This window comes from Penicillium macrosclerotiorum, assembly GCF_028827735.1.
Source record: "Penicillium macrosclerotiorum strain IBT 26536 chromosome Unknown utg000006l_segment0_segment0, whole genome shotgun sequence".
Lineage (NCBI taxonomy): Eukaryota > Fungi > Ascomycota > Eurotiomycetes > Eurotiales > Aspergillaceae > Penicillium > Penicillium macrosclerotiorum.
In genome coordinates, this window is record NW_026643085.1 from 3,389,651 (window position 1) to 3,410,174 (window position 20,524).

The following is a 20,524-nucleotide window of genomic DNA, read 5'->3' on the forward strand; positions in this document are numbered from 1 at the left end:
AGCGGAGGCCGAGAGGAGACGATGTTCGGGGCATGTCCGTTATCGGGCTATCGGGCTATCGGCCCATCAAATCCCCTCGAGGTCCAAAGTCGCTCTCGCTCTCGCCCTTCTCTTCACAGCTATTAATCTTTAATCGCCCGGTAAAATGGCACTGCCGCCGAACATTCTAATCGTGGGAGGAGGCGTTTTCGGCTGTAAGTCCTAGGCCCGAGCTACGTGGACCGTCCAACGACGGTAACACACTCCGCACGCACACGCACACAACCCCAGAAAAACCACCTCGACCCCAGGATTCCTCCCCCGGAATTCGATAAAACCCAATTCACCAAACACCTGCATATGCCGCTAACAATGCCCCCTCAGTATCAACTGCTCTATCATTGAGCAAGCGGCACCCAGGGTCTCAGATTACTCTGGTCGAGTCCTCGCCCACAATTCCCAACCCGCACGGCTCATCCGTAGACACTTCTCGGATCGTGCGCGCCGACTACGCCAACGCAGCATACTCCAAGCTCGCCGCGGCCGCCATCCAGCGCTGGCGCACCACGGACTGGGGCCGTGAGGGCCGGTATACACAGAATGGCCTGCTGCTCGTGTACCCTGAAGGGGGCGCCAGTGCCGAGGCCTACGCGCGCAAGAGCTACGCCAATGTCCGCCAGATCGAGGGCGACAATGTCGTCTTCCTGCCCTCCCAGGCCGACGTGCTGAAGGTTGTACCTCCGTACGGCAAGGATCTGGAGGTGGCCGGTGGTTATGTGAATTGGGGCTCGGGATGGTCCGACGCAGCGGCAAGCGTGCAGTTCGCGAAAGCGCTGCTTGACCGGGAAACCAAGGTGGCGGTCCGCACGGGGACGGTTGAGCGGGTTCTGTACGACACGGCGGGCACGAAGCCGCGAGCGACGGGGGTCGCGCTGGCGGACGGCTCGGTGCTCACGGCGGACCTGGTCATTTTGGCGGCGGGGGCGTGGACGCCACAGCTAGTGGACTTGCGGGGCAAGGCAGTAGCAACGGGACAGGCGATTGCATACATTGAAATCACTGACGCGGAGCAGCGGGAGCTGGAGAATCTGCCGACGATCTTGAACTTCGACACGGGCATGTTCATTATTCCGCCGCGGGACAACTTGCTGAAGATCGCGCGCCATGCGTATGGCTATCGCAACCCGACGACGGTGCCTGTTCCGGGCGTGGATCGCGCGGAGGGAAAGATGATGCGGGTGAGTTTGCCGATGACTGGGACACCGATCCCCTTGGAGGGTGAGGAGGCGTTCCGGGCTGCGTTGAAACAGCTGTTGCCGCGGTTTGTCAACCGGCCGTTTGCTAGTACTCGCATTTGTTGGTACACAGACACGTAAGTATAGCCTTGCTGCACCTTTCCCCTCATCAACTCTTTCGATCCGTTGGAGTGTGAGAAACTGAGTCCATATGCATGCTGGTGGTATTTCACGCTAACCATCTGGGCCCCCTCTTTCCGTAGTCCCGATGGTGATTTCATTGTATCTTACCATCCCGAGTATGAAGGCCTTTTTCTGGCTACTGGTGGCAGTGGACACGCCTTCAAGTTCTTCCCCGTGATTGGCGATAAGGTCGTTGATGCCCTTGAGAGAACGCTTGATCCCGAGCTGCAGGCTCTATGGACTTGGAATGAGCCGGTGGTCCCCAGGGAAGCGGATGACGATGGTGAGGATCTCTTCGATGGTGATGGCAGCCGCTCTGGCGCGAGGAACTCGAATCTCAAAGAGGAGCTGGCCAAGACAAAGAAAGCCACAAGAATGAGTGCTCTGTAGTACAGTAAAAGGCCTTGTAGATTAGTACATAACATACGATATACTAGACTTCGATTTCCATTGATCTACTTCGTGCGGCAGTGTGATGATCGACCCTCTCTACTTCCGAGGACTTTGGATATAGACCACGCCACACCATGTATCGAATCAGACACTTCCTACACCTTCTGCATTCGAATAATCACTTTGTTTACTTCTTCTCTTTCTTTGTTTGATCTCGGAGGTTGGTTATCCACATCACTCACGATATGCTCAAGATCAGCTTACCTGTCGTGTTGTCCATATTTCTTTTGTGCGGCTGGTGGTTCGGGTAACACCACTCACACTATCTATGTGTCTATCGAATCGTGCTACACAGTTTGGGCTCATCGGAAAGACAAGCATCAGATTGACAAATAACAACAGCAATTTGGTAGAAGTTGTCTTGATTAATTAAATTCAACCGACTCCCCTTTAACTCCGGACTTACGAGGACCTTTTCTTGATTGAATTCAACATCAAACGCCCTCGGGGTCGAAGAACCGCCATATCATCTCATATAAGACCGAATAGTTCGCTTTTTGAGAGGGAACATTTCAAGTTTTACTAAGAGAAAGGAAACGGGATCTTCAGAATGAGTGAATCACCGATTCCATCAACTGGCTCCCATATGGCGGAAAAGAAAAATCTCTCTTCAAATGACCCCGAAGCTGGCACCGTCGAGGAATTTGGGTATGATCCGGCCTACCGGCGAGTGTTTCAGGGCTTGGCTACATTCTCGCTCGTGTTGGCTACAGCATCGTATGCTCCAATTCCCAGTTCTAAATAACACGAAAGAATCTGTCCTGATCTCAACCATAGTCCAATGACCGGTATTTTCATTCAATCGCCATACCAAATTGTCTATGGAGGCTATTGGGGCTTAGTATGGTGAGTGATAAATAGAAAATTCTATATCGAGGACGTTAATCGCTCACTTTGTCGCAGGGGCTGGATTATTCCTGCCGTCTTCATGATTCCCCAAGCCCTCGCAGTGGCCGAGCTCTGCTCGTCAATGCCCATTAACGGTGCTTTCTACTGGTGGACGGCGGCCTTGGCTCCTCCGTCCTGGTCACGTCCACTGTCTTTTATATCGGGCTGGACCAATGTCTTCCAGCTGATTACGAGCTGTGCTGGATTGGGATACGCTTGCGCGACGACTCTGACATCGATGGGCGCGGCACTCAATCCCTCTTGGACTCCAACAAACGCAGAGACTATGGCCATCTCAATGGCAATTATGCTTCTCTACAGCCTCCTCATTGGAATCCGAATGGAGCAGCTATCTTGGATTTTGATCTCCGCAGGTATGATACGATGACCCCATCTGATCTATAGCAAAGTCAAGCAATATAGCAATGTCATACTTATGTCTTGCCTCCCAGCTGCCGCCGTCCTCATCACCACCGTCTTATTTATCATCGCGTTTCCGGTCAGCACTGCGACTCAGCATATCGGCTTTGCCAAGGCATCTGATGTCTTCGGGAACTATACCAACTACTCTCTCTGGAACGACAATGCCGCGACCCAATTCACCTTTTTCGCCGCCGCCTGGGTCATCACAGGCTGGGCCGGCCCAGCATTCGTCGCCGAAGAAACCCATAACGCCTCGATCATCGCTCCCCAATCCATCTTGAAGACCTACGCCGCGCAAGCTATCATGGGCATCATCGTCTGCCTGATCTGCGCCTTCTGCATTGTAGACATGGACACCCTCGCCCACTCCGCGGGCTACCCGATATACGACCTCATTCTCTCGCGCTGGGGCACCCAACTCGGCGCAGCCTTCATCCTGCTCATCATCATCGTCACCATCATCGGCGGCTCCTCCGCAATCCTCACCGCAGCCAGCCAAATCGCAGCCTTCGCCCGCGACGGCGGCACCCCGTTCGCCACACTTTTCAGCCGCGTCAACCCGCGCACCAATATGCCCGCGCCTGCCATCCTCGCCCTCCTCGTCGGCACCCTGGCCATCCTGCTCTTCAGCCTCTCCACCAACGCTGCCTCCATCATCTACTCGCTCACCGTAATCGCCTCCTTGACAACCTACATCCTGCCCATCGTGCTGCGCCTGTTCGCCGGCCCGCGCTTCGTCCCGGGCCCCTGGCACTACGGCCGCTTCAGCAAGCCCATCCATGCTCTCGCCGCCCTCTGCCAGATCTACTTCATCGTGATCGAGTCATTCCCGACTACAACGCCTGTGCCAACGGCCGCATCCTTTAATTACAACTGGGTCCTGACTGTCGGGGTCATGGGCGCCGCGGTGGGGTTGTGGTTTTTGCAGGGACATGCCTTTGCGGATTTATCGGGGCAGATTGCGAGACATCATCAGCAAGCTAGGGGTAGCCATGAGGAGAAGGAGTGAGAGACTACGACGAAAATGAGGTTTGGCGTTGTCGGGAAAAAAGTGATGGTCATAGGTTTTTTTTTCCCCTTTCTATTTATATAATAATTGTATACTGACGGTTCTACTCGCGGTTCTTGATTATGTCTTTGAGGGCCGTAATTTTCTTGCTTTGATAAACTTTGCTCTCGATCACTTATTAGGGTTGGTGCTATGCTTGATGGGCAAGGCTTGAATACTGGCAAAGCAGTATGGGAATTGACATGTGCAGTACATAGCATATATAACTGTCCAAAGCATGAGTCCACATTGTGTCCTTGGCTTATCGGGGAGATTAGGCACAGGTGACAAAAGCGTGAATCTACTTCGCCAGGTACTTGAAAAAAAATATGCAAGATACATACATACATGTCCTACTGATCTTAAACTCTCTACGAATTGATAAACAGAAGACACTGGTTTTGCTTTAAAACATTTTTCATTTTGATAACGGAATCACCGCGGCAGAGACAGAAATAAGAAACAGCCGCGCATTCAATCTCCCAGCTATCCCACCGGCAGTAGCAACGACGGAATCTAAGAATGCTCGCCATTTTTTTGGGCCCACGACAGGTTGCCCTATCGTGGGGATGACCAAAGCACAAGGGAAGAAAAAAAAAAAAAAAAAAAATTAAGAGGCAGCCATTCGACCAGCGCACAGAACCGCCTCGACTGCGGTGTGCAGCAATCTAATTGTAAACAGTCGAAATGATGGGTGAAAAAAACCGGGGATCGCCCAAATCGCTAAAACGCCCAACAATGCTTGCATGAAAAATCGTGAAGAGGTAAAACAACGGAAAGATGGCGGCGAGGTGGTTGCGAAACAGATCCCGGAAAACCGTGTTCGACCGTCGCGTTTCAAGGGGGTTGAAGGGGTAAATAATAATGGCAGAGTGTTAATACAGAGTGGTGAGAATGCGAAGTGCAATGACGATCTTCCTGATGTAAAGCAAATCTCTTCAAACCTTGCGGAAGTCTGGACCAAACGGTTAGCGGTGTGGTCTTGCTGAGGAAATGACGTCCCACAGGGAGGGGGAAAGAAGCGGTCACATACCAGAGAGCACAGGATAGATCAGTTCAAAGGCTTGGTAGATCTCCTCACGCACTTTGGCGCCAGTCAGGACAATCTTACCGCTGACGAAGATCAAGAGCACAATCTTAGGCTTCATCATACGGTAGATCAGACCCGGGAACAGCTCAGGCTCGTAGGAACTGAAATTGTGATGGCGACTGGCCAAACCCTCCAGGCGAATAGGGAACTTGATATCACAGGAGCCGACGATGTTTTGGATCTTGAAGTCCGTGAACTTGGCGTTGAAGCCGAGCTTTTGGATGATACGCGCGTATTTGCGGGAGGCCAGCTTGGAGTCGTCCTCCGATTTGGCACCGGTGACGACCATCTTGCCGGAGGCGAAGATCAGCGCCGTGGTCTTAGGCTCACGGATACGCATGATGACGGCGGCGAAACGCTATTTGCAACAAAAAAGAAACCAGTTCAGCCACACTGTACCCTGAATGCATGAAACAATCTCAGGGAAGGTGCGGAATATACCTTAGGATTGTACTCGGCATTGCGCGCATGTAGTGCGATGGTCTTCAGATCCAGGCGGCAGTCCAAGTTGACGGTAGCCACGATGTTTCTTGAAGAGAGAAAAACTTTTGTTCAGCCTTTGGGTCTTGGAAGAGACACAAGAGGAACTCCGAAGAAAAGAGTATACTCACTGCAAGGTAGGGACAATGCCACTGCTTCCCGTGGTCGCTCCAGGGGTTGCGGCTGGAGTAGCGGGCGTCACCCCGTTGCCGTTGGCGGCATTTCCTCCAGCCTGCTGCTGGCCGTTCATCATCCCATTCGCGGCCAACTGGGCCTGGGCCTCTTTCTCAGAAGCAGGTGGGGTCAAATCGCCCGCACCGCCAGGGAAAGAAAGCGACGAGGGCGAGGTGAAGGCTCGAGCCTGCTGCGCGTTCGACGGGTGAGTCGTGAGCGAGTCCATGCTGACGCGATATCAGTGGAACAGATGCGACACGATCAAGTAGAGTGGTAGTGTGAAAGGTTAAGCTTTTCACAACTGGGAAGAAGAGAGGTCAGCGAGGTTGAGATGATGAGGTGGTGGCGAGATGACAGAAAAGTCACTTGGGACAAGGAGTCGGGAGGGTTCCGAGTCCAGAAGGCGGTGGAGCGTAACAGAACCGTCGCAGGATCAGGGAGGTCACATGACTGGGAAGCGGCCTTACCAAAATGGTGGGAGATGGACAAATCAATGTATCCCCCTACAGGACAGCTGCTGGTCGACCGAGATACTGATGTGGAGGTGACACGAATCTCAAGATCGCAGTAGGATCCGACGGTAATAAACAGAAAATCAAGAAAAGCACACTGAAGTGTTTTCAGGACAGGGAGACGGGATCGCCGAGATGGACTATGACAGAAAACACGGAGGGGAAGAAGTGGTTTTTTTTTTTTTTTTCGAGCGCAGGTTTTTTTTCTCGATTCTTCTTTTTTTTGCCCACTCTGCTTTGTTTCTTGGATTGGGATTGTCTATCTGCGAAGCGATCTGAATGAGAGTGATGAAGCAAGATCCTGATCAGTAAGAACGGGAGGCAAGCTTCAGGTTTAGGTAAGCCCAAATGACCTGGTATAGATGCTCTTTTTTGAACCAAAATACTCCTTTTTCCAAGGGGAAAAAAAGGAGAGCTTCCCAAGAGGCAAATCAAACCTTGAAGGGAAACCTTAAGGTGATTTGACGATTAGTCGAGACAGAGGATCTGCCTAGGAGGAGGGAGGGGAGGGGAGGGAAGCGCGATAGTTCCAGCGGATGCCAAGACCGAGACAGAAATCCCAGAGGGCGGCCGGGCGTGGGAGGTTGGGCCCTTATATAGTGCTGAGTCACAGCCTGCGTCAGGGGAGGCTGGGCCCGGTGGCGGCAAAAGCAGCGAGCGGTCTCCCCTTCCGACCCATGGCTGCGCTGCCTGTGCTGGCCCAGCGACTTGTCCATCGCTGGTCCTTTCGGCCTCCACCGGGGGCCGCTAGCGGCTCTGGCAGTGGCTCGCTTGTCCAATCACCGCCCCCGTCGCCCAGTAGCCCCCAGTGGCCCCCATTCATTGGTACTGTTTGGCCCCACCGCCCCTCCACATCCGTTCTCACTCGCTCGTCCGCCCTTGCTTTTTATCCTCCGCCGCGCCGTGGTTGTAGCCAGTGGGCATCCAGTCCGCTGGCCTCCTGCAGCTGATAGTCGGGCCCATCCCCATCCTTCCTGCCGCTGGCCAATCAGCACCCTCGATTCTGCTTGGCCGCTCCCTGTGCGACGCGCTATCCTCTCGCCGCTTTAGCGGATGGCAACTGAACAAAAATTGTTCGGGGCGCCCGTCTCTTCTCCCTCTTCTCCTCTGGTGTCTCTCTCCCTGCACCCTGGTCTGGGGAGGCGTTTGCGAAGCGCCGGTCTCCCGAGAGAGCCTACCCGCATGGCCCCGAGTCCTATCACGTTGGGGTCTTTGGTTGTCTGCCTTGTGGTGTCAGCAGAATGACTTTTCATTTGGGGTTCCCCTCTTCTAGGCTCCCTTGCTCTGGTATTCCCATCAGTTTTCCGTCCCTTTTCGGGGATTGTTTTGGCCCTCTGGTCGAGTTGGAATTCCGGGCGATGAGGACAAGTGGCCGTTTTGGGGGGAGGGCACTCGTCAAGAGGAGAAGAATTGGGGGTTCGACAGGTCGACTGGCGGATCTGATCCACCGGTCGCCAAGCCTTTGAGGGGGGCGAATCTCATGGCATGCAACGATGATCCTTCTCTCCGTTTCGGGAAGCGATCCCGTTTGCCTATCGCGAATACGGAGGAGTCATCATCATTATACTTCTCGGTTGGATATGCTACGTTCTTATTACATGTATATTATCCTATTATTACTATCATCATCATCCTTCGGAGATGCTTGTGATCATTCACGATCCACTTGGGTCCGCCTCTAGTGCGGAGGGTGGTGGAGGGAGTATATCGCCCGGCTGCTATAGCGCATCCCTATTCCGTCCCCGTCAGCAGGGAAGCCCTGATATTGTACTCCGTGGTCATCGCTCTGTTCAAATGCGCGAGAGGATGGGTATGGCAGTATGTATTGTTGCTGCATTTTCCATTGGGCCCGGGTATGTTGAATACATACCATACCTAAGCGCCGTCTCCTCGTCACATTCCTGCAAATGCCCGGTAAGAATCACATCTCGACCTTGTCCCGGTCGCTCGTGTTCCCTCGACCGATTTCCTGTGGAGCGGTGTGATAGGCAGTTGGGGTTCCGCCTGGTCGGTGATGGCTAGTTGCTGAAGAAAGTCAAGTCTGAAATGCCCATTTTCTATGGGCCCCTTCAACGGAATTTGATCGATGATGATGTCAAGATTGTCTGGTTGAGTCCTGGAGATCCAGAGGCAGACTCGGCCCCGTCACATGCGAGGCACGTGACCAAGGATGCAATCCTGCTGGTAGATCGTATTTCGTGCCTCATGCATTTGGGAGAAACGGATTGGATTCAAAAATTCCAAAAAAAAGTACGTAGCTTTCAGCCCTAAAGGCTGACCGACCCAGATGAGGCCCGCACTCGACTGCCTAGATCGAGGGCGACATGGAGCAAGGGCACATCTCCGAGAAGCACCGTGTTCGGTGAACCAGAAAAGGTGCCAGCGGAGGACCAAATGATTCCCATCGCCGGCACGCTGATTGGTCCACCCGGCGGCCCTCAAGCCTCGGGTAGGCGGTTTTCGGCGTTTTCTACGCAAAAAGTTCGGCTCCAGTCACTCGGCTATTCAAGGAGGAAAGAAGCATAACCAGAACCCTCCACCTTCTCCTCTGAACGCGACCGCTCAGATTGAACAACGACGACTCGACCTCGACGAGAGCCTCTTGCCATGCTCATTGACCCTTGACCGTCGGTAACCGCGCCCGCAACCTCTCCTCAACTCCGCCATTCGACACATCTCCAAAACAATAAAAAATGGCGTCCAAAGGCGCCGTGCTGCCTCTGCTGAGGCGTGAAATGCGCTCCACCCGTCGATTCACCCGAGTCAACGCTGCGTTGACAACTCCAGCCCGAAGCTTCATCACAACCCCAGTCTCGACCGCCGGTCGACGATTAGCTCGCCGAACGGCAACCTTCACCCCGCTTCCTCAGATCCGCGCCTTTTCACAGTCAGCAGCACGACGGTTGACAGATGAGGGTGGCAATTTCGATCCCCGAACACTGGAGCGCGAGTCAGATGAGGTGGATGTTTGCATTGTGGGAGGTGGTAGGTAGCCGTGAAGTCCGCATACGCCGTGGGGAGACAGCCTCGCCCCCGGGGATTATTCGAACCTGAGCCTGAACTAACGTTTCATCGTGCCAGGTCCCGCTGGTCTAGCCGCTGCCATTCGGCTGAAGCAGCTCGCCATTGATGCTGGTAACGACGAATTCCGAGTGATCTTGTTGGAGAAGGCAGGTGAGCTCGGAGCCCATATCGTCTCGGGCAACGTCCTGCAACCGACTGCCATGAACGAGCTCTTCCCCGACTGGCTCGCCGAAGATAACCCATACCGCTTCGAGGGCGCGACCCCCGCCAAGGGCGATAAGATGCGCTTCCTCACCAAAAACTCCTCATTCCCTCTTCCCGCACCCCCGCAGATGAACAACCATGGCAACTATATCGTTAGCTTGAACGAGTTGACTAAGTGGCTAGGCGAGCGCGCAGAGGAGCTAGGAGTGGAGGTGTATCCCGGATTTGCGGCGAGCGAGGTCGTCTATAAGCCCGATGGCTCAGTGAAGGGCGTTGCCACTAATGATCTCGGCCTGGGCCGTGACGGCCAGCCCAAGGACAACTTTGAGCGCGGCATGGAGTTTCACGCGCGTGTCACCCTCCTGGCTGAGGGTTGCCACGGCAGCTTGACGAAGCAGGTGATCAAGAAGTTTGATTTGCGCCGGGACAGTCAGCCGCAAACCTACGGCTTGGGTATTAAAGAGATTTGGGAGATCCAACCGGAGAAGTTCAAGTCGGGTGAGATTATACACTCCATGGGCTACCCCTTACCCAAGGACACTTACGGAGGTGCCTGGATGTACCACTTTGGCGATAACATGGTCAGCATTGGTTTGGTTGTTGGTTTGGACTACCCGAACCCGTGGCTGTCACCATACCAGGAATTTCAGAAGATGAAGCACCACCCGATGTTCAAGGAAGTACTGGAGGGGGGCAAGTGCATTTCTTACGGAGCCCGTGCCCTGAACGAGGGTGGATTCCAGTCCATCCCTAAGTGTGCATTCCCTGGCGGTGCCCTGATCGGCGACACAGCGGGATTCTTGAATGTGCCCAAGATCAAGGGCACGCACACGGCGATGAAGTCCGGCATGCTGGCTGCGGAGGCTGCCTACAACGCGCTGCAGGGCGAGACCGACGAAGGTACCGTATTCCTCTTTGATTATGAGAAGTCCCTCCGCGACTCGTCCATCTGGAAGGAGCTGTACGAGGTGCGTAATATGCGGCCATCCTTCAACACTCCTCTTGGCTTCTTCGGCGGCCTGCTGTACTCCGGTCTCGAGGCCTACGTGTTCCGCGGCCGGGTCCCCTGGACCCTGAGCCACCACGGCACGGATGCGGCAGCCACCAAGCCCGCATCCCAGTATAACAAGATCGAGTACCCCAAGCCCGATGGCGAGATCAGCTTCGACATCCTTACCAGCGTGAGCCGCACCGGCACCAACCACGAGGAGGATCAGCCGGTGCACCTGCAGGTGGAGGACTGGGACAAGCACAAGGATCTAGCGTGGCCCGTGTACAAGGGAGTGGAAAACCGATTCTGCCCAGCCGGGGTGTACGAGTACGTGGAGGACCCCAGCAAGGAGCATGGCGTGCGGTTCCAGATCAACGCGCAAAAGTAAGTTTTTTTATTTCCTGCAAACGGAGATTGTATGATTCCAGGCTGACTTTTCTTTTTTTTTCCCGTTCTTTACTAGCTGTATCCATTGCAAGACCTGTGATATTAAAGTACCAACCCAGGACATCAACTGGCAAACCCCCCAGGGCGGTGAAGGTCCTAAGTATATCATGACCTGAGCAGTGCTGAACTGCCGTCAGTGGGCTGCTGCCAGAGAATGGGCGTTTCGGGGAAGGAGTTTGAACATACTACCCAGTCTGAGGACCGGGGCTCGTTTTGTACTGTGTGTATGTATATATATACCGATCGATCTATCTGAGAATACCAAAAAAGACCGAGCGTTGTTTTTTGTGATGTTTGCCAGTATTGGTTGTAAAAGGCGAGGAAACAAAAGTACCGCACACACCCTTCGATTGTGATTGATGTGACCTGGTGTACAGAGCACATCTCCCGGAGTGTGACATGCACACGCTACTGGTGGCCGCGGCCCGCCCCATGGGGGAGGCCAAGGGCAGAACCGTGGAATGTCGGTGGAGGTCCACGAGGCGGGTACCCGATAGCTACTCTATATGCTGAGTGAACTATGGCCCTAGGAAGGAAATAGCCAAACCATGATCCATGAACTATGTACAATGAACTATTAGCCCGCCCCATTTGAACCGATCACTTATCATGATCGCAAAACAACTTCAGAAATCCGTCCTGTTGCCGAAGCTGCACAGCTGAGACGCGGGAGGCACGTGGATCCCAAAGTGAGGCGGCGACTCCCACCGCCAGATCATCTTGCTTTTTCTCTTTCCCTCTTTTCCTCTTTCCCACCCCCCTCCTTTTCTCTCCTGCACTTTCCTGCATCTTCTTTTCGTGCCGTCTTTTTCCTGCTGGTGTACCCAAAGACTAACCCAAAGCCCACTCTCTCTTGCTACCTTGGGCTTTTTTTTTTGGGAAGAGGATACGCCAAACCCACGTCTCTGATTCGGCCAAACTCGGTTCTCGCCGGTCGCCTCCTGTTGGCTTTGGCCCTGTTGCTCCTGGGCTCCATCCATCCCCCACACCTGATCTGATTCTCCCGGCCTGACTGGTCTCGTCCGCCCTCTCCAAACCACCATGACGGAGGTCTCCTCGACCCGACTCTATCTCGGGAACCTTCCCCGCAATGGTATGCTGACACCCAACGTCCTTTCCCTCCACCCTGAACCTAGGCTGCCAGAATATTGATCGGATTTGCTTGCCCTCCTCTCTTTTTAACTTTTTTTTTTTCTACTGCCACAGCCGCTGACAAGACCTGTGACTTAATAATATACAGTGACTAAACAGGATATTGAAGAACACTTCAACACCCATGGCTCCGGTAAGATCACGGAGATCAAGCTAATGAACGGCTTCGGCTTTATCGAATACGAAGATGCCATGGATGCTCGAGACGTTGTACCTGGTATGCATTTAACCTGGCTTTCCATTTCGCTTGCTTACGGGGGACCTGTCTCCGTGTCACCTACTATCGTTTGCTTTGCTGACTCTTGAACCCTGTCCGGTCTCCATAGCCTTCCGTATGTCACCCACCACTGACTACGGCTTATGAAGACCTGACTCATTTACCACCTTTTACATAGACGGCAGTGACTTCAAAGGCGAACGGCTGACTGTACAGTTTGCCCGTGGACCTCGGCGCAAAGAGAATTTCCCAGGTCCTACGGACCGCCCAGCGGCTCCTCGGCCACGTCGGACCATGTTCCGGATGCAGATCTCCGGTCTCCCAGAAACAAGTTGGCAGGTTAGCAGCCCAAGCCCATCCTTCCCTGGATCTCCCGGACTTCCTTTACTTTCCCTGGCTACCTCTCTGCGTACTCTCCTCAATGCCCTCCAGTCCGTGCGCCTCGTTACTGGGTTAGATTGGGTCTCAATTCCTGGATCTACGGACCCATTGCACTCTCGGTCCGGATGATATGGCCAAGGTCTTTCCTTCTGGTCTTCTTCTGCTCTGCCCTGGGATCTTGTGCAATTATTCTCCACGAAGAACGCCCGAGCAGCTGAAGTGCGACTTTCGTTGGGAATCATGAAGCACACTCCCAACGAGGCCATTCTGGATCCTTGTAACCCTTTGACTTGGACGTAGACTTAATTACCCACATCCGCTCTCTCCCTCCACTTGGACCTGCTCGGACATCTCTCTATCACTCTACTATCTTCCAGGACCTGGACTCACCATTCCTTTTTTAGGACCTCAAAGACTTCGCTCGTCAATCAGGACTGGACGTGGTCTACTCCGAGACCGGCCGTGAACAAGGACGAGGGTGGGTTCCCTTTCATCTTCCGAGCCATTCGGTTTCCCCTCCAGATGGTGAATTGAACAACCCCCCAATTAACTCGACTTTCATCAAGGTTTGTTGAATTCGAAACCGCCAATGACCTCAAGACGGCCGTGGAAAAGCTGGACCAGCGTGAATTCAAAGGATCACATGTGACCTGCGTTGCGGATGTAAGGACTCTCCTGGACCAAACACCTCGTAGAAAACAAGGATCCCACGTCTCATTTCTTCTCAGATCCAGAGCTTTGAAGACCGTCCCTTTCGGGACCCATACCGGTCCCGTTCCCCTCGCCGGCCTTACCCTCCCATGGATGAATACGACCGTCGATTTCCTGGAGCCCCCCGTGGATATAGTCCCCGGGACCACTACCGTGAACGGTCTCCTATCCCTATGCGCCGGGAATACTATGAGCGTGATGGCTATGGTCGCCGCAGCCCCCCTCGCGCTCGGATTGAGGACTATCCGCCTCCCCGTCGTCCGTATGAGGATCCCTATGATGCCCGACCTCCGCCTCCTCCACGCCACTATGATGACCCGTATCTAGCGGCGCGGCCTTACGGACGCCCCCGTTCCCCCCCTCGAAGTGACTACGTTGCATATGAACGTCCTCGTTACTGGTAGACGGCCACCGTTGTCGTTCCCTCTGCCCCTTTTTCCCCCTCTCACTTTTCCCGGATATGGTTTTTCACGGATGCTTTCTCTTGTCGGCCACATGCAAATACCCGCTACGTATCGTATTGAACTTCATTAGGGGGTGCACATGATTTTGTTTTTTTTTTCTCCTGGCTTCCGAGGGTTATCGTGTTTCTCCAGACTGGACGTCCGTTGATCGTGAGAAAGCCCTGGCTTTTATTCGCAAAATTTTCCTCGAAAAAGTCCCACTGGTCTTTCTGGACTCGTCGGATCCGTCTTGGACGCGAAAGGGGCTGGGTCCCGTCCAGGCGGATTTTTTTCCCGATGGAACTTCCCAAGCCGACGCTAATGTATTTGCAACTACAATACTCTGATTTTTCATACTCTGGTCCGACTAGCGCTGTTTCCCCCTCAATTTTTCGTTTTCCATCTTCGACTGGATTTGACTTGTCTGTACAGATACCGAGGTTACGAGGATAGGGGACAACAACGGAGCGGCGATTTCTTTGACTTTCTGCGTCTACATTCTAACGACAGTGATAACATACGGTTTCAGATAGTGCCTTTTTTGCTTCGTCTTTTACAGGATGATAAAGCCCAGATCGCCTATTGGTGCTAAATCTACTTCTTTCTATGTTCAGATAGCAATCTTTAACGGGTGTAAGACCCGAAATCTACGGTTGATGAGTCCAATGTGCCTGACTGTAACAGACCATGGCAATGTACCTCCTCATTCAGGTAGAATCCAACAAGTAGATCCGGGTTTTGAGAGTTGATGGCGATGTTGGCAGACGTTAGCCCTGGGGAAGCTTGTCCGGGGCTCGTTGCCGTCATGATCTGCAAGCCCCGCTAAAAAACTTCCCGAGCTCCTCCTCCCCCGCCATCCCACTTCCTTCGAGCTTGCGCAAGGCGATTTCTGATTGCAATTCCATGCCCACGTCCTTCTAGGCGAACGTCTTGCTTCCAAGCAGCTTTCCACATCCTTCTCTCTCTCTCGTTCCTTTTCTCTTTTAGTGCAGCACCAAGCTCTCGGCATCTCTCTTCGTCGCAGATAACCCCGACGACCACTACACGACCCTCCTTCAATTCCATCAACTTCAATTACCCCCCCGCACATCACAAAGCATCAAAAAGCCTTCACAATGTCTCCTAATCGCTCTGCTGTCCACATTCCCCAAACCCCAGCGGTCCTCGACAGTGTCCGCCTGCGCGACATCGAGCTGCCTCTCCCCGCCGCTCCAGACCCATGGCACCGTCCCGACAAAGCTCAGCCCGCTACAGCAAGTCTCAAGCTCTCCTACTCGTCCGCTATTGCAGCCGCCGCTGCCGACGACGTTTCCCTTTCCCTTGACTATGGCAAGCTCTTCCGCCGCCTGGAAGCCGATATCCGCGACATGGCACACCATACCACGTCGCCGGAGCACCCGCACCACCGCATGATCAGCATCGACGGCACGCAGCGCGAGGAGATGAAAGTCAGCGCCGTCGGTCAGGACCCGCGCGTGACGGCCGGCATCGTGGCCAACGCTGGTCTCGCCCTGCTGGACGAGACCGCCGCCGCTGTCCGCCGCATGGCCCACGTCCACACCAGCCCGCGCTCCAGCTTCTCCGGCGCGCCGGTGCCCGCCCCGCCTAACGCCCCGCCCGCTATCGCTGGAGATTTCGGCCAGTGTGAGGTGTGGCTGCATCTGCCGAAGGCGCTGCTCCGTGCGGAGGAGGGCCTGCGCTACCGTAGCGTCACGGTGTGGGGATACCGGCCGGGGATCGACGTGACAGAGGCGGTAGACCCGGCGGCGCGTAGCCCCGTCGTGATCGAGGAGGAATTTCGCATTGAGGGTATCCGGTGCTACTGCATTCTGGGGGTGAATTCGCACGAGCGCGTCGAGAAGCAGGCCGTTATTGTGTCGCTGGAATTCAAGGGACCGGGCCAGTTGGCGTGGGGCTCGACGGTGGTTGATACGTATCAAGCAATGACTCGGGCTGTGGCAGAGGTACGTTGTTGAATGATGTTCTCCTGGTTTACTTGCTTTGTGTTTCTCAGCCTGTTGGGGTGCTAACTGATGGGTTTGACTTGTAGAAAGTCGACGAGACGACGTTCCAGACTGTCGAGGCACTGGCCACTTTCGTGGCGCGCATTGTGACGGTGGACTTTGGCAATGAGCGGGTGACAGTGCGCGTCGAGAAGCCGAGTGCTTTGGCATTTGTGCAGCGCTCGGGCGTTGAGATCACCCGGTCACACACTTTCTTCAATGATCACGATGTGGCCAGGAGGTAATAATGTCTAACGTGAGTTGGGCATGGAATGGACTGCAGGCATTGTATGTGTACGAACAAGGATACTGGTCGATAATGCAATGTTTTATGCTAGAAGGGAGATCTAAGTCTACTTTTCTTTTTCTCGCCGAGTTTCCTGTTTTCGTTGAAGATATTAAACCTGAACCAAAAAGCTATAGATGCCTGTAGGAAAGTTAGTATTTATTCAAAGAGTCGGGGTCCCTCTAGATAACATGTTGCTTTAGGGTATGGATAGCTCGATGAAATCGTTGGCTAAAGGAAATACCATAACCATGGGCCCGAGTGTCTTTATCTGCCTCGCAAACAGAGCAGATAATTCTATACAGTTCGGTCAACCTTTGTACGGGCTATCATACCCGAGAAGCAACAGTCCATGATAATTAGGACATCAAGACCATTGAAACTATTATCGCGGGAAATGAAGAGGGGAGCGCGGGCGGTGGCCCAGATGATTCCTCGGACGAGGATTTATTCTCTTGTGTATTCAAGAAACGGGAATGAGAGTATTGGGTTTCTCCAATTGTGCTGATTGCGTTTCTTCCGCTGATGGGCCTGCAAACAAAGCAAAACCTTTTCGTTAGACGCTTTAATTTTGTATGTTCTGTCTAGCTGGTTCAATCTTGTATCCTGCTACCGCAAGCTCGACGAAGCAGTAGACTTAGCAAATCATTGATTCCAGCTTTAAGGAGCAGCAGCGTAGAGTCGAAACAAATCTGAAGTGGCTGAATTCTCTTAATATAGAACCATAGATATATGATCTAGACACCGTTAAAATAAATATTCACTTTAAAATAGTAGGGACTGCACGCCAATGGACGGTGACTATTAAGTCCAGAAATAAATGTGAACCAGAGCCGGTCACAACCAACATGAGAAGTCCCTTATCGAATTTGGTCGTCCTGAGACAATATGCTAACTCAGTTTCCTACCAAGCATGATACTCTGTTAGGCCAATAGTTATAAAAGGTGCATAGTCATATTTAGCCTTATAGATGGGTTAGAATGTGTGTGTACTAGCTCTTGGCTGAGCCGTTGATATAGGTATGATTGTAGCGAAGCTTGCTCTTTCAGTTTCACTTTTCTATTTTTTCCTAGAGCCAATTCACTAACTCTGGGTTCAGCTTTGTATTACGAGATATCACCTTCTCGGTCGACGGCTTTGTCATATATATCGATCTGCTTAAATAAGGTGATTAACCAAAAAAGTAATTCACACGATAGCCGCGATCAGCCAATAGAAGCTAGCTCACCGATGGAGTAATTAGTGGAAGGACTGAAATAGAAGTCACACCTGCCATCTCGTGGAGCTCCCTTTTTTCCTTTTGACAAGTCGATGGCCGATAAAATTATCTGGGATAATAAATCACTCTTCCTGTAGTAGATGAATAGCTGAAGAAGGCAGAAGAAGAAGGGAGACTTGAAAATAGACGGACAGAGGTAAGCGAAGAAAGGAAGAACTTGTAGAAAATGAATCTCTCGCGACCCCGAATCTTAAGCATTCTAGACTAATTTAGAGAGAATATGTATGTATTAGGAAGACCAGTCATCGAGTGACGCTTGTTTGGAGTCCAATGCTCCATATCTTCTCATCCTGACCCAACAACCATCGCCACTAGAGACCACCAATGTGAGCACCTGCTTTTCCTCGCCAACTGGCACATTGAACTTTTCTGTCATATCAATGATTTCAAATGTTTGTAACAGCCTTACGATTGTAAATCCAGCTTCTAACAGCGCAAAATCCTGTCCTAAACATATCCTTGGTCCTCCGTTGAAGGGCAAATACCCCCACCCGACATTCTTCAGGGCATCGTTTTTCCAACGCTCAGGGCGAAATTGATCAGCGTCCGGCCCATAGATATCTTTTCGACGGTGCATGGCATAGACACAGTATCCCACTGCTTCACCCTTTCGGACGAGCACAGGAGCTGTCCCAGTAGGACCACCACCAACGGGGAGGGTCGTAGTCTTCAGAGCCGCTCGCGAGTTTACCGGTACAGATGGATATAAGCGAAGAACTATTCGTATGAATTAGTGATAGTTTAGTACTAAAGAGTTGAGTCACCATTATTATCCTAATACCTTCTTTGAGAACAAGCGACAAATATGGCAGTGCTTTAATTTGACTTATTGTAGGTATCGACGCTTCTGGGCCAAAACCAACTGTATCTCTGATCTCGCAACGGAGCTTGAAGAGAACTTGGGGATGCTGCACTAGAAGTCGACTTGATTTCGGCAACGTCAGTTTTCGGCGTGACTAACAACAATCATTTCACTTACAGGCTCCATGTGAGGCAACATGCCGTGGTATCTCTTCCAGCTAGCAAGATATTAAGGCATTGGTCTCTCAGAACTTTCGGGTTACTGCTTTCTTTGACGAGTGCGTCGATAAAGACGTACGGTGTCGTCTTCGAGTCATTATTTTCCGCCGTGTCTGAACTGTTTAGGGCCTTTTTAACAGCGCTATCTACAAAATTATGACAGGTTTTACAGGCATCCCGAAACCTCTTACCCCCTAGAAGCCAGTATAAATCGCCAAGACGACCTCGTTGGGCAAGGTAGTCCTGGCTTAGATTGAAAGCTTCTGCAAACTCGGATTCACGGCCTGCTATGCCTTCTGATTTCAAAGACGGCAGATGCTGTCCAAACAATAAAAAGAGTGTGGTTTCGAAGGTTAGGCGGAAAAACAAGGGCTGTAGATCAATCAAGTCATTATCTGGCACGCAGGAAATGAGATTTTTCACGGCATCTGCGATTTGCTCGAAGTTATTGGACCGATTGGTCATAAATTGCGGTCGCAGGAGATCTCGCGAGTGTCGCCACTGTTTGCCGTCTTGAGTGAAGATACCACTTCCTAACAAAGGGTCGAAAGTCGGAGGTCGCAATCCAAGTCCAAAGTCTTAAGTTTAGTCATTTGTTAGCGGCATCTATATTAATACCACGAGAGATGCACTGACCAGTGAAGTGACTTGATAAAATAGCCTCAATATTTCTAGGGTCAATTGTGTCGATTCCCCGGGCGAAAAGGAGATTCTGCTCGAAGGTGTTTCCGGACTCAGCCACTACGTCAAGAAAAAACTGGAGAATTCGCAGCTTGCGCTCGTGGCGAAAGGCTTTCAGAAGCAAATCAAGCCCCATTGGCCATCTTGAATTCCATTTTTTAGGTGGCAGGCAGCCTTTTGCCGCAGCAAATTTTCTGTCCACCTGCCAGTTAAGTCAGACATAATCGCGGATAGGAATAGTCCACAAAAGTCCAACTTTCTTGTAACAAACATACTCGTAACTCATACCAGTGTATAAATATTCTGTATATGATTAGCGAAATCAGAGATACCGCAAACAGATCCCAAGTTAGGCGTAGTGAGAGTAACATGTTGCCCGAGAGACAGGTTCCCTGAAACGAGTCAGAACACGGATAATGCCTGTCTTTCTCGGTTCGTAGCTGGAATATCACGAAAGAAAAACCGCAAATGAAGGAAAAGGATGGCAACGACTGAGGGGCTGTAGGTTTCTAGGAATGGGATTAATAAACAAAGCCGCAGGACACATGCTAAACCAAAAAGGATGGAGTCCATAGGCGTCTAACAAAGGGGCGGTCGTTCTGCTACCGAACAGTAGCCCGCGAGTGATTAACCTACAAAAATGAGTCACCAAATGGTGTTCGCATGAAGAATGTATCTCGAAGATCTAGCCAATTTCAAAAACCTATGGGAAAATTGCAAATGGAGCCTTGGTACCTGCCAGGATATAACAACGCAACTCGAGTTATTCATCCACGAGATCTATAGCAAAGCTGGATGGACTGAACAAAGAAAAGTAGGTAGCGGTAGCAGAACAGGGCATGATGAGACTGAATTTCAGAATTCTTTCTCTGGGCTCGCCAGAGTCGCCAGATATTCTGTGGGTAGGGGAAAAGTGTATCTCTGTGACGATGAATTGTGCTCAGCGATGCCTCACCGAAGGGTTCCGATCGCCCCCCAAAGCACAGACACTTAATATCTACACTTTCGACTGGGGAAACTCTGATAGGCCGACAGAGAACACCGGGATATTTTGCCATGATAATTTTTCGAGTTGAGTAATCACCCAGAAGACTTCAAATGTTAGAGATTGTGACAGGGTAGAATGTACTCCATTGATCATTATTCGAACACTTCAATCCTCTTCAATTTCCAAATGAGCCCTTTGCAAATCACCAGGGGAAATACAAGGCCATTATGT

The 20,524-nt window shown here is 52.1% G+C and overlaps 8 protein-coding genes across 8 annotated transcripts; 5 read left to right on the forward strand and 3 right to left on the reverse strand.

Moving 5' to 3' along the window:
- Positions 1-145: 145 nt before the first annotated feature.
- Positions 146-1,787, forward strand: N7462_006496 (NAD(P)/FAD-dependent oxidoreductase; the record flags this gene model as incomplete). The annotated part of the gene is made up of 3 exons (XM_057078214.1): positions 146-194; positions 364-1,351; positions 1,478-1,787. The coding sequence occupies 3 exons, from the start codon at positions 146-148 to the stop codon at positions 1,785-1,787; spliced, it is 1,347 nt and encodes a 448-aa protein (XP_056933794.1).
- A 649-nt stretch (positions 1,788-2,436) lies between these two features.
- N7462_006497 (amino acid transporter) lies at positions 2,437-4,170 on the forward strand (the record flags this gene model as incomplete). The annotated part of the gene is made up of 4 exons (XM_057078215.1): positions 2,437-2,567; positions 2,628-2,696; positions 2,754-3,112; positions 3,191-4,170. 4 exons carry the CDS (start codon positions 2,437-2,439, stop codon positions 4,168-4,170), a joined length of 1,539 nt encoding a protein of 512 aa, XP_056933795.1.
- A 977-nt stretch (positions 4,171-5,147) lies between these two features.
- On the reverse strand, positions 5,148-6,179 carry N7462_006498 (TBP family protein; the record flags this gene model as incomplete). The annotated part of the gene is made up of 4 exons (XM_057078216.1): positions 5,148-5,164; positions 5,243-5,657; positions 5,741-5,828; positions 5,911-6,179. The coding sequence occupies 4 exons, from the start codon at positions 6,177-6,179 to the stop codon at positions 5,148-5,150; spliced, it is 789 nt and encodes a 262-aa protein (XP_056933796.1).
- A 905-nt stretch (positions 6,180-7,084) lies between these two features.
- On the reverse strand, positions 7,085-7,288 carry N7462_006499 (uncharacterized protein; the record flags this gene model as incomplete). The annotated part of the gene is made up of 1 exon (XM_057078217.1): positions 7,085-7,288. One exon carries the CDS (start codon positions 7,286-7,288, stop codon positions 7,085-7,087), a length of 204 nt encoding a protein of 67 aa, XP_056933797.1.
- Positions 7,289-9,158: 1,870 nt separating this feature from the next.
- On the forward strand, positions 9,159-11,247 carry N7462_006500 (electron-transferring-flavoprotein dehydrogenase; the record flags this gene model as incomplete). Its single annotated transcript, XM_057078218.1, has 3 exons — positions 9,159-9,450; positions 9,547-11,068; positions 11,148-11,247. 3 exons carry the CDS (start codon positions 9,159-9,161, stop codon positions 11,245-11,247), a joined length of 1,914 nt encoding a protein of 637 aa, XP_056933798.1.
- Positions 11,248-12,172: 925 nt separating this feature from the next.
- N7462_006501 (uncharacterized protein) lies at positions 12,173-13,996 on the forward strand (the record flags this gene model as incomplete). The annotated part of the gene is made up of 7 exons (XM_057078219.1): positions 12,173-12,224; positions 12,372-12,500; positions 12,610-12,615; positions 12,679-12,935; positions 13,286-13,359; positions 13,448-13,544; positions 13,610-13,996. 7 exons carry the CDS (start codon positions 12,173-12,175, stop codon positions 13,994-13,996), a joined length of 1,002 nt encoding a protein of 333 aa, XP_056933799.1.
- Positions 13,997-15,150: 1,154 nt separating this feature from the next.
- N7462_006502 (dihydroneopterin aldolase) lies at positions 15,151-16,283 on the forward strand (the record flags this gene model as incomplete). The annotated part of the gene is made up of 2 exons (XM_057078220.1): positions 15,151-15,999; positions 16,086-16,283. The coding sequence occupies 2 exons, from the start codon at positions 15,151-15,153 to the stop codon at positions 16,281-16,283; spliced, it is 1,047 nt and encodes a 348-aa protein (XP_056933800.1).
- Positions 16,284-17,833: 1,550 nt separating this feature from the next.
- N7462_006503 (cytochrome P450) lies at positions 17,834-19,441 on the reverse strand (the record flags this gene model as incomplete). The annotated part of the gene is made up of 4 exons (XM_057078221.1): positions 17,834-18,321; positions 18,386-18,528; positions 18,584-19,202; positions 19,261-19,441. The coding sequence occupies 4 exons, from the start codon at positions 19,439-19,441 to the stop codon at positions 17,834-17,836; spliced, it is 1,431 nt and encodes a 476-aa protein (XP_056933801.1).
- Between the last annotated feature and the right edge of the window lie 1,083 nt (positions 19,442-20,524).